Genomic DNA, 12,739 nt, shown 5'->3' with positions numbered 1-12,739 from the left:
AATCCCTGCTTCAGAATCCACTGGACATAAACCACTGTATCTAGGGCAGCATTGTCTGTGGAGTTTTTCCATCTTTCAGTGGCCTAGCTGTAGCCAACACCAGGGATAACCTCTCTCTAAAGAGAAATATACCCTCTGGGTCTGGAGTGGAGTAGAATGTTGTGCTGGTACTTTTGTCCTACTTCTCTCACACTTCAAACCTTTCAATATAAACCACTTTGCATACTTAATGACTAGGTGGACATTCCATGGATCCCACCTAAACATAAAGCCACTCTCCATGTGCAGTTGAGCACTTACCAGTCACAGGCCTAAGACCACCACATCAATGAGGCTTTCAAACCTTTTAGGCAACACTGATGTAATGCTTCCATGGTCAGTGTTTCCCAAACTGTAGGTCGCGACCCACTGGTGGGTTGTAGACGATTTTTGGTGCATCACAAAAGCCAAGCGATAAATAAAGATGCCTTTATATTATGTATTTATCTTGGTAAATTTGTTGTGCTTCAAGACAGAGGTCAAATGTCAGGCGATGCCTACTGACAAATTGCTACATTTTTGACTGGGTGTGAGTGTTTGATTGGTTCAGATGCTCCGTCCATCACCACCCCCTTGTGTACCACATTTTTAACATGGGCATTGGTGTTTACAAACTCCTCTCGCTTTGCAGTCAGGGAAAGAAAAGTAAAGAAAAGTATGTAACAATCTTGAAAGGATGTAGTATGTCCTTTTTTGTAACACACAACAAAATGTAAATACTTGTAGGTGAAATGTACACACTCAAAAGTTAGGAAAACAAACATTAAACTTTTTTTGTAATTCCGAAGTGTGATGGAAACAAAGATTTTAGTAGGATCAAAATAACCACCTTTCTCAGTTAAAGCGTCACACTGAAGTGTAGAAAAAAGTCGTGGGTGGAATGCTTGAATGCATCTCAGCAACTGGCAATTACACTGGCTGAATCCCTGTCCTTTCTTCTTTTACACACCCTGCCTCCTCAGTTTGGACCAAGCCATATCCAAATCAATCTTGACCCTACTCCATTAGGAACAGTGCAGCCCGAACAGCCAACCCAGATGCACCAGGAACCGGAATATAAGCAACCGAAGCCCAAGAGTCTTTCCTGTCTCAAATCCTTTTCTTTCCCCTCCTCCTACAGCTCTGAAAAGAAAACCTGTGGTTTGGGCGCTCTAAAAAAATTATAAAATGAAAACAGAATATAAATCCTAGGTAAATTCTCATTTAAGGTCAAGCTAAAGCAGGGTGTAGCCGAAACTGACAATTTTGGACAAGGATTTCCACCCATTGGCCCACCCTATGGAATGTTTTTTAGCACAGAATTCTACATGTATTAACACAAAATGTAACTGTGATGTGATTCCCCCTGATTCAGAAGCAGTCATACATGTAGTGTGTAAGGCCAAGATAGGGTCTAGAAAGCAAGTGTTTGTAGAACAGTATCCACGTGCAGGTCTTTTATTTGTAGTTTTTCAGGTTTTTGCCCTTTTTGCTCAAGAAAATCACACGGTGAAGAATACAGAATCTACCCCAGGTTTGATCAACCAAGACATTATAGTGATGTTCGAGGAGACCATGTGGTGATAACATACACATGGTGCCGGTGTCAGCAGAGGTGTGTACAATTGTTGAGCTTCAATGAGTTTGTGACCAGGAATGATTCCCTGGAGACTGCAAGTCCCAGAAGGCGCCGCGCTGAGCACAAATGATCGAAGCTGTTGCATCACTTGTTTTTGTGCTCCCTGAAGAAGCCTTCATGGGGGTGAAAGCACTAGGTAGGGGTGTGTGCACGGCCGCCATAGTACATTGGAAAGTAACACAAATGACTAAGGTATTGTTTATGAAGCGCCACTGGCCATGACAACAGCGAGTGTACTTACCCCAAGGTGGACAATATGAAACAAAGCGCAGAGTGTGAAGGAGACAGTACTAGAGTACTTACCAATGACGTCAGCCAGGCCTCGCACCTCCCGCGCCGCAGTCTCGGCTTCGCTTTCTTGTGTTTTCTGAGCTTTCAGTGTCTCCAGTTCCCTGCAAGAGAAACCAGAGGCAGCCCTTGAGGTCTAGAGAATGGACCAGACGCCACTGGGTTCAGAACCAGGTACTGGGGGGGGGGGAGGGGTCCGGGGCTCAGGTGTTCTCGCTTCACATCTTCCATGACAGGCATTAAATGCACTGGACTCCCTCTGAGATCTGCTCAGTCTAGAGCAGTTTCCAACTTTCTTCCAGACTCTGCCTGTCCCTGTTGTTTGTTCTTTTGCTCGGTTTGTGCTCAGGTGTTTGCAGGGTGATCACATATTACAGAGGTGGCAGCAGCGGTGCAATCACCCATGTACCAACCTCTACTCTACACCCACAAACAGCTCCAGTGCGGCTTCTGGTTTTATTGGTGGAGTGAAGGTGTATGCATTGGGACTCAGGTCTGCATGCAACCTCAAATGCCCTTCGCTCATGTGCGGTGGATATGTTCTGTTTGCCTGCCTGGTCTAAATGGCGTAGTGAAGGTTACGTTAAGTCTTATTAGTGGTGGTCGAGATGATGTACCCAAGGTTCCATATGGCCTTCCCATCCGTCTGCTTGGCCATGATGATATAGAGAAGGTTCATGGGTGTTGTTGTGAGTGTTCTAGGTGTTATCGCTCTGAAGGTTGTGGACCGACCCTTATCCCAGAAGGCCAAGCAACCAGTCCTTGTTGTTCTTAGTGGAGCACCCTTTCCCTGTACAATCTGCAACTTGAGTAACTTGCATAAAGGTAACCTACAGGAATCTGCCAGCTCCCTGCCTTCAAGAGCAGTGGGCAATCTTTGGCTGGTTCATGCTGACCTCTTCCGCCTTGTCTCACACACATACAAACTACTCCAGCTCAACTCTGTAACTACACGGTTTGTCCACCACCATTTCTGTGCGAAGAAGACGTTTGTGGGGCTGCCCTGGGAGCGAGTGGTGTTTGGGTCCAGGCGTAGGAGACCATTGTGCCCCTGCCTTTTGATACATTTCTTTCTGGGCGTTAAAAATCACAACATTATTGGAAGAAGGTTCTATTGCTCTGGAGGAAGGCAGTTGTTGGCAAGGTCTAAGCATAAAACACTGCATGCAGGCCATTGCAGCTTCTTTAAATGGATGTAAAAGTGAATGGATGAATGAGGGATTCTCTCATAGCGCATGGCTACTCGAAAGTGTGTCCCGGCACTTTAGGCAGCCAGAGACGGAAAAGAAAGAGAGAACAGCAAAGGCCGCATTATAGAACTACACCGGGCACAACTGGTGTCTGTGGCCACTTTGCACGCCCCCGGGGCACTTTGGTATTACAGAATGGGCCGCAGACATGCGTTCCATTCTGTAAAACCGATAGCGCTGACGCACATAAAGCGCAAGCCCTATCTTTAGCGGGTATTCCTTTATTTGTATGGGGGGTGCCCCGTGCAAATGAGGGAATCCCTTTGCATCTACACCCGTGCTGTATTACAGATGCAGGCCCAGAGAAAAAGAAACACTCAGGAGGCACACTGACAGTGTGCCACCTAAAAGGTGTTGCACTGTAAGTGTGCCCCCTGGTGGTAGCCCTCTGTAGGGGGGAAAAGGACTGCCAATGGACCCCGGCCTAGACATTCCGTTGCAAGCGGGTACAGTCACTTATTGCACCCACCTGCAATGGGATTTCTAATCCCTTTTCAAAGGGCCGGAGGGGGTCCCACCTGCACTGTGAAAACACAGAGCGGATTCAAACAGCCACTCATTTTTTCAACTTATGCACTGCCCGGGGCATATAAAGAGTTCCAGCAGTGATGCTGCAGGAGTGGTGCATGCGCGGATGAGGAGTCCCAGCAGTGAAGCTGCAGGAGTGGTGCATGCACAGATGAGGAGTCCCAGCAGTGATGCTGCAGGAGTGGTGCATGCACGGATTTGGATCCCCAGCGGTGATACAGCAGGAGTTGTGCATGCATATATAAGAAGCCCACGCAGTGATGATGCAGGAGTGGTGCAGGTTCAAATAAAGATCCCCAGCAGTGATGCTGCAGGAGTGGTGCATGCACGGATAAGGAGTCCAAGCAGTTGATGCGGCAGGAGTGGTGCATGCACGTATAAGGAGCCCCAGAGGTGAGGTTGCAGGAGTGGTGCATGCGCATATAAGGTGTCCCGGCAGTGAGGCTGTAGGGTTTTACAGTACCTGTATATTACTGGGTTTTCGGTGTAGCCATCGTTTGGCATGCTGTCCACCCACAACAGCTGGCGAGGAGAGAGCGGCCCTCTGCCTTGGGTCTCCAGGCCCCTGACCAATGGAATCTTCCCACAGTCCAAGGAACGGCCATAGCGGACAGAGCGGCATCTGGCTTCGCCGAGTGACCGCACAAGCTGCACCTGTGTGGGCATTAGAGAGCAGTAAGTGCAGGTAAGTAACCCCTCAAGCTGTACCCCAACAATCACCTTCAGAGACACACATTCATTGTTAGAATCCAATGTTGTTAGCAGTATCACTGGCTCAATGTGCTTATGATCTGTTTACATTTAAACACAAAGGTTTCGGAGAAGGAAGGTTATACGGAATTCTGAGGCCTCATGTTAACGATGCCCTTTTAATTTTACTACAATTATATGCTTACCCTTACTTATGGGGGCTTCCAGGGAGCCCTCTTCATCTGGAGGTCTGTTACTGTGTCATCCCAGTACAGCCTACAGCATGGCCAGTGGGTCCGCCCACTTCACCCACTGGCTAACCTGCCTGTGAGTGACAGCATTCCTTCCTTTCACAAGGGGTGCATCCACACACACAGTTTCCTTCAGTACTAAGGACTGCTATAGCACGGTGTTGTTGTTGAGCCAAAAAAAATGGTGTGCTTTTAGCAATTTTTTAAATATGCGAGAAGTTCCAACAGGTTTCCCAAAAATAATGTTTTAAAAAAACCATTACAAAACAAGCACTGGCATAGCAAAGAGGCTGGCAGCCAACTCCAGACCTACTGGCCTTGCCAATGCTTGTTTAATTATGGTTCAGAGTGTGATGGGTGCACTGACAAAAACAGCAGATTGTGCACCACATACATTATTAATAACAATTATGTCTGTTGCTCCCAGACATTAGTGGTGATCTCAAGATACACCTCCCTCTAGGAGGCACCAGGTGCTCTCCTCGCTTTAAGGCGCTTTGCACCCTCTACCTCTCCATCGAGGCACACTCATTATGCAGCTTTCTGAGAGGCACACATATGTTCACCTCTCGCCTTGAGGCACTCTCCCAGCCTCTCTACTTGAGGTACTATGAACCATACACTCAGTTCCTCTCTGCTTGGGACCTGTATTCTCTGCCTCTTTCCTTGAGGAACCACATACAGTCTGTCTCTCTCCTTGAGGCTCTATATGCTCTCTACCTGCCTCCCTGAGGCACGTGGATTTTCTGCCTCTCCCCAAGAGGCAACAAGTACTCTATGCCTCTGTTCTTGGGGCTTAGTATATCTGATGCCTTATTGAGGCATCATATGCTCTGTGTGTTTTTCCTCGCCATATTCTCTCTTGAAACCTCTAGTACCCGTGACACAATATGCTCTCCTTTTATTTCCCTTACTTACTATATCCCGCTGCCTTCCTTTACGAGAAGCACACACTCCCCCTTCCTTGAGGTACCACGTGCTCTTTGCCTTTGTTCTGTGACGCAATATACTCTCTGCATCTGTCTATGAGAATCTGATCTCTCTTCTCCAGGGACGACACACTCACAGCCTGTCTCAAGGCACTCTGACTCTCTCTTTGAGCTGTATAAACCCCAGCCTCTCTCCTCAAGGCACTCCGCCTCTCTCTTTGAGCAGTGGTATATACCCCAGCCTCTTCCCTCAAGGCTCTCTGCCTCTCCATTTGAGCTGTGGTATATACCCCAGCCTCTCTCCTCAAGGCTCTCCGCCTCTCTCTTTGACCTGTGGTATATACCCCAGCCTCTTCCCTCAAGGCTCTCTGCCTCTCTCTTTGACCTGTGGTATATACCCCAGCCTCTCTCCTCGAGGCAATCTGCCTCCCTCTTTGAGCAGTGGTATATACCCCAGCCTCTCGCCTCAATGATCTCCGCCTCTCTCTTTGACCTGTGGTATATACCCCAGCCTCTTCCCTCAAGGCTCTCTGCCTCTCCATTTGAGCTGTGGTATATACCCCAGCCTCTCTCCTCAAGGCTCTCCGCCTCTCTCTTTGACCTGTGGTATATACCCCAGCCTCTTCCCTCAAGGCTCTCTGCCTCTCCATTTGAGCTGTGGTATATACCCCAGCCTCTCTCCTCAAGGCTCTCCGCCTCTCTTTTTGAGCAGTGGTATATACCCCAGCCTCTTCCCTCAAGGCTCTCTGCCTCTCCATTTGAGCTGTGTTATATACCCGGGCCTCTCTCCTCCAGGCTCTCTGCCTCTATCTTTGAGCTGTGGTATATACCCCAGCCTCTCGCCTCAAGGCTCTCTGCCTCTCCCTTTGAGCTGTGGTATATACCCGGGCCTCTCTCCTCCAGGCTCTCTGCCTCTATCTTTGAGCTGTGGTATATACCCCAGCCTCTCGCCTCAAGGCTCTCTGCCTCTCCCTTTGAGCTGTGGTATATACCCGGGCCTCTCGCCTCAAGGAGCTCTGCCTCTCTCTTTGAGCTGTGGTATATACCCCAGCCTCTCGCCTCAATGATCTCTGCCTCTCTCTTTGAGCAGTGGTATATACCCCAGGATCTCTCCTCAAGGCACTCTGCCTCCCTCTTTGACCTGTGGTATATACCCCAGCCTCTCTCACGGCACTCTGCCTCTCTCTTTGAGCAGTGGTATATACCCGAGCCTCTCTCCTCAAGGCTCTCTGCCTCTCTCTTTGAGCTGTGGTATATACCCCAGCCTCTCTCCTCAAGGCTCTCCGCCTCTCCCTTTGAGCAGTGGTATATACCCCAGCCTCTTCCCTCAAGGCTCTCTGCCTCTCCATTTGAGCTGTGGTATATACCCCAGCCTCTCTCCTCAAGGCTCTCTGCCTCTCTCTTTGACCTGTGGTATATACCCCAGCCTCTCTCCTCAAGGCTCTCCGCCTCTCCCTTTGAGCAGTGGTATATACCCCAGCCTCTTCCCTCAAGGCTCTCTGCCTCTCCATTTGAGCTGTGGTATATACCCCAGCCTCTCTCCTCAAGGCTCTCCGCCTCTCTCTTTGACCTGTGGTATATACCCCAGCCTCGCTCCTCAAGGCTCTCTGCCTCTCTCTTTGACCTGTGGTATATACCCCAGCCTCTCTCCTCAAGGCTCTCTGCCTCTCTCTTTGAGCTGTATATACCCCAGCCTCTCTCCTCAAGGCTCTCCGCCTCTCCCTTTGAGCAGTGGTATATACCCAAGCCTCTTCCCTCAAGGCTCTCTGCCTCTCCATTTGAGCTGTGTTATATACCCGGGCCTCTCTCCTCCAGGATCTCTGCCTCTATCTTTGAGCTGTGGTATATACCCCAACCTCTCGCCTCAAGGTTCTCTCCCTTTGAGCTGGGGTATATACCCGGGCCTCTCTCCTCCAGGCTCTCTGCCTCTATCTTTGAGCTGTGGTATATACCCCAGCCTCTCGCCTCAAGGCTCTCTGCCTCTCCCTTTGAGCTGTGGTATATACCCGGGCCTCTCGCCTCAAGGAGCTCTACCTCTCTCTTTGAGCTGTGGTATATACCCCAGCCTCTCGCCTCAATGATCTCTGCCTCTCTCTTTGAGCAGATGTATATACCTCAACCTCTCTCCTCAAGGCTGTCTGCTTCTCTCTTTGAGCAGTGGTATATATCCCAGCCTCTCTCCTCGACGCACTCTGCCTCTCTAGCTGTGGTATATACCCATGCCTCTCTCCTCGAGGCACACTGCCTCTCTCTGTGAGCTCTGGTATATACCCCAGCCTCTCTCCTGAAGGCACCCTGCCTCTCTCTGAGCTGTGGTAAATACCTGAGCCTCTCTCCTCAAGGATTTCTGCCTCTCTCTTTGAGCAGCGGTATATACCCCAGCCTCTCTCCAGGCTCTCTGCCTCTAGCTGATCTTTGATATATACCTTAGCCCCTCTCAAGGCTCTCTGCCTCTCTCTTTGAGCTGGGGTATTTACCTCAACCTCTCTCCTCAAGGCACTCTACCTCTCTCTTTGAGCTGTGGTATATACCCCAGCCTCTCTCCTCAAGGCTCTCTGCCTCTCTCTTTGAGCAGTGGTATATACCTCAGCCTCTCTCCTCAAGGCTCTCTGCCTCTCTCTTTGAGCAGTGGTATATACCCCAGCCTCTCTCCTCAAGGCTCTCTGCCTCTCCCTTTGAGCTGTGGTATATACCCCAGCCTCTCTCCTCAAGGCTCTCTGCCTCTCTCTTTGACCTGTGGTATATACCCCAGCCTCTCTCCTCAAGGCTCTCTGCCTCTCTCTTTGACCTGTGGTATATACCCCAGCCTCTTCCCTCAAGGCTCTCTGCCTCTTTCTTTGAGCTGTATAAACCCCAGCCTCTCTCCTCAAGGCACTCCACCTCTCTCTTTGAGCAGTGGTATATACCCCAGCCTCTTCCCTCAAGGCTCTCTGCCTCTCCATTTGAGCTGTGGTATATACCCCAGCCTCTCTCCTCAAGGCTCTCCGCCTCTCTCTTTGACCTGTGGTATATACCCCAGCCTCTTCCCTCAAGGCTCTCTGCCTCTCTCTTTGACCTGTGGTATATACCCCAGCCTCTCTCCTCGAGGCAATCTGCCTCCCTCTTTGAGCAGTGGTATATACCCCAGCCTCTCGCCTCAATGATCTCCGCCTCTCTCTTTGACCTGTGGTATATACCCCAGCCTCTTCCCTCAAGGCTCTCTGCCTCTCCATTTGAGCTGTGGTATATACCCCAGCCTCTCTCCTCAAGGCTCTCCGCCTCTCTCTTTGACCTGTGGTATATACCCCAGCCTCTTCCCTCAAGGCTCTCTGCCTCTCCATTTGAGCTGTGGTATATACCCCAGCCTCTCTCCTCAAGGCTCTCCGCCTCTCTCTTTGACCTGTGGTATATACCCCAGCCTCTTCCCTCAAGGCTCTCTGCCTCTCCATTTGAGCTGTGGTATATACCCCAGCCTCTCTCCTCAAGGCTCTCCGCCTCTCTTTTTGAGCAGTGGTATATACCCCAGCCTCTTCCCTCAAGGCTCTCTGCCTCTCCATTTGAGCTGTGTTATATACCCGGGCCTCTCTCCTCCAGGCTCTCTGCCTCTATCTTTGAGCTGTGGTATATACCCCAGCCTCTCGCCTCAAGGCTCTCTGCCTCTCCCTTTGAGCTGTGGTATATACCCGGGCCTCTCTCCTCCAGGCTCTCTGCCTCTATCTTTGAGCTGTGGTATATACCCCAGCCTCTCGCCTCAAGGCTCTCTGCCTCTCCCTTTGAGCTGTGGTATATACCCGGGCCTCTCGCCTCAAGGAGCTCTGCCTCTCTCTTTGAGCTGTGGTATATACCCCAGCCTCTCGCCTCAATGATCTCTGCCTCTCTCTTTGAGCAGTGGTATATACCCCAGGATCTCTCCTCAAGGCACTCTGCCTCCCTCTTTGACCTGTGGTATATACCCCAGCCTCTCTCACGGCACTCTGCCTCTCTCTTTGAGCAGTGGTATATACCCGAGCCTCTCTCCTCAAGGCTCTCCGCCTCTCCCTTTGAGCAGTGGTATATACCCCAGCCTCTTCCCTCAAGGCTCTCTGCCTCTCTATTTGAGCTGTGGTATATACCCCAGCCTCTCTCCTCAAGGCTCTCTGCCTCTCTCTTTGACCTGTGGTATATACCCCAGCCTCTCTCCTCAAGGCTCTCCGCCTCTCCCTTTGAGCAGTGGTATATACCCCAGCCTCTTCCCTCAAGGCTCTCTGCCTCTCCATTTGAGCTGTGGTATATACCCCAGCCTCTCTCCTCAAGGCTCTCCGCCTCTCTCTTTGACCTGTGGTATATACCCCAGCCTCGATCCTCAAGGCTCTCTGCCTCTCTCTTTGACCTGTGGTATATACCCCAGCCTCTCTCCTCAAGGCTCTCTGCCTCTCTCTTTGAGCTGTATATACCCCAGCCTCTCTCCTCAAGGCTCTCCGCCTCTCCCTTTGAGCAGTGGTATATACCCAAGCCTCTTCCCTCAAGGCTCTCTGCCTCTCCATTTGAGCTGTGTTATATACCCGGGCCTCTCTCCTCCAGGCTCTCTGCCTCTATCTTTGAGCTGTGGTATATACCGCAACCTCTCGCCCCAAGGTTCTCTCCCTTTGAGCTGGGGTATATACCCGGGCCTCTCTCCTCCAGGCTCTCTGCCTCTATCTTTGAGCTGTGGTATATACCCCAGCCTCTCGCCTCAAGGCTCTCTGCCTCTCCCTTTGAGCTGTGGTATATACCCGGGCCTCTCGCCTCAAGGAGCTCTACCTCTCTCTTTCAGCTGTGGTATATACCCCAGCCTCTCGCCTCAATGATCTCTGCCTCTCTCTTTGAGCAGTGGTATATACCCCAGGATCTCTCCTCAAGGCACTCTGCCTCTCTCTTTGAGCTGTGGTATATACTCCAGCCTCTCTCCTCAATGATCTCTGCCTCTCTCTTTGAGCAGATGTATATACCTCAACCTCTCTCCTCAAGGCTGTCTGCTTCTCTCTTTGAGCAGTGGTATATATCCCAGCCTCTCTCCTCGACGCACTCTGCCTCTCTAGCTGTGGTATATACCCATGCCTCTCTCCTCGAGGCACACTGCCTCTCTCTGTGAGCTCTGGTATATACCCCAGCCTCTCTCCTGAAGGCACTCTGCCTCTCTCTGAGCTGTGGTAAATACCTGAGCCTCTCTCCTCAAGGATTTCTGCCTCTCTCTTTGAGCAGCGGTATGTACCCCAGCCTCTCTCCAGGCTATCTGCCTCTAGCTGATCTTTGATATATACCTTAGCCCCTCTCAAGGCTCTCTGCCTCTCTCTTTGAGCTGGGGTATTTACCTCAACCTCTCTCCTCAAGGCACTCTGCCTCTCTCTTTGAGCTGTGGTATATACCCCAGCCTCTCTCCTCAAGGCTCTCTGCCTCTCTTTGAGCTGTGGTGTATATACCTCAACCTCTCTCCTCCAGGCTCTCTGCCTCTCTCTTTGAGCAGTGGTATATACCTCAGCCTCTCTCCTCAAGGCTCTCTGCCTCTCTCTTTGAGCAGTGGTATATACCCCAGCCTCTCTCCTCAAGGCTCTCTGCCTCTCCCTTTGAGCTGTGGTATATACCCCAGCCTCTCTCCTCAAGGCTCTCTGCCTCTCTCTTTGACCTGTGGTATATACCCCAGCCTCTCTCCTCAAGGCTCTCTGCCTCTCTCTTTGACCTGTGGTATATACCCCAGCCTCTCTCCTCAAGGCTCTCTGCCTCCCTCTTTGACCTGTGGTATATTCCCCAGCCTCTCTCAAGGCTCTCTGTCTCTCTCTTTGAGCAGTGGTATGTACCTCAGCCTCTCTCCTCAAGGCACTCTGCCTCTCTCTTTGAGCAGTGGTATGTACCTCAACCTCTCTCCTCAAGGCTGTCTGCTTCTCTCTTTGAGCAGTGGTATATATCCCAGCCTCTCTCCTCGACGCACTCTGCCTCTCTAGCTGTGGTATATACCCATGCCTCTCTCCTCGAGGCACACTGCCTCTCTCTGTGAGCTCTGGTATATACCCCAGCCTCTCTCCTGAAGGCACTCTGCCTCTCTCTGAGCTGTGGTAAATACCTGAGCCTCTCTCCTCAAGGATTTCTGCCTCTCTCTTTGAGCAGCGGTATATACCCCAGCCTCTCTCCAGGCTCTCTGCCTCTAGCTGATCTTTGATATATACCTTAGCCCCTCTCAAGGCTCTCTGCCTCTCTCTTTGAGCTGGGGTATTTACCTCAACCTCTCTCCTCAAGGCACTCTGCCTCTCTCTTTGAGCTGTGGTATATACCCCAGCCTCTCTCCTCAAGGCTCTCTGCCTCTCTTTGAGCTGTGGAGTATATACCTCAACCTCTCTCCTCAAGGCTCTCTGCCTCTCTCTTTGAGCAGTGGTATATACCTCAGCCTCTCTCCTCAAGGCTCTCTGCCTCTCTCTTTGAGCAGTGGTATATACCCCAGCCTCTCTCCTCAAGTCTCTCTGCCTCTCCCTTTGAGCTGTGGTATATACCCCAGCCTCTCTCCTCAAGGCTCTCTGCCTCTCTCTTTGACCTGTGGTATATACCCCAGCCTCTCTCCTCAAGGCTCTCTGCCTCTCTCTTTGACCTGTGGTATATACCCCAGCCTCTCTCCTCAAGGCTCTTTGCCTCTCCCTTTGAGCTGTGGTATATACCCCAGCCTCTCTCCTCAAGGCACTCTGCCTCCCTCTTTGACCTGTGGTATATTCCCCAGCCTCTCTCAAGGCTCTCTGCCTCTCTCTTTGAGCAGTGGTATGTACCTCAGCCTCTCTCCTCAAGGCACTCTGCCTCTCTCTTTGAGCAGTGGTATGTACCTCAGCCTTTCTCCTCAAGGCACTCTGCCTCTCTCTTTGACCTGTGGTATATACCCCAGCCTCTCTCCTCAAGGCACTCTGCCTCTCTCTTTGAGCAGTGGTATATACCCCAGCCTCTCTCCTCGAGGCACTCTGCCTCCCTCTTTGACCTGTGGTATATACCCTAGCCTCTCTCCTCGAGGCACTCTGGCTCTCTCTTTGACTTGTGGTATATACCCCAGCCTCTCTCCTCAAGGCACCTTGCCTCTCTCTTTGAGCAGTGGTATATACCCCAGCCTCTCTCCTCAAGGCACTCTGCCACTCTCTTTGAGCAGTAGTATATACCCCAGCCTCTCTCCTCGAGGCA

The 12,739-nt window shown here is 51.0% G+C and overlaps 1 protein-coding gene across 1 annotated transcript in view; it reads right to left on the bottom strand.

Annotated features, from left to right (window-relative positions):
- CCDC180 (coiled-coil domain containing 180) overlaps positions 1-12,739 on the bottom strand; it is a 618,906-nt gene that overhangs the window by 519,803 nt on the left and 86,364 nt on the right. Inside the window, exons 3-4 of the mRNA XM_086924739.1 lie at positions 4,187-4,377; positions 1,961-2,049 (exon numbers count right to left, since the gene is read on the bottom strand). Of these exons, the coding sequence (XP_086780865.1) occupies positions 1,961-2,049; positions 4,187-4,377 (280 nt within the window). The remainder of the gene's footprint in view (positions 1-1,960; positions 2,050-4,186; positions 4,378-12,739) is intronic.

The sequence above is a fragment of the Lissotriton vulgaris genome, chromosome 5 (genome assembly GCF_964263255.1).
Source record: "Lissotriton vulgaris chromosome 5, aLisVul1.2, whole genome shotgun sequence".
Taxonomy (NCBI): Eukaryota; Metazoa; Chordata; class Amphibia; order Caudata; family Salamandridae; genus Lissotriton; species Lissotriton vulgaris.
The sequence above is the reverse complement of the archived record's forward strand: the minus strand, read 5'-3'. Positions and strand labels throughout refer to the sequence as shown.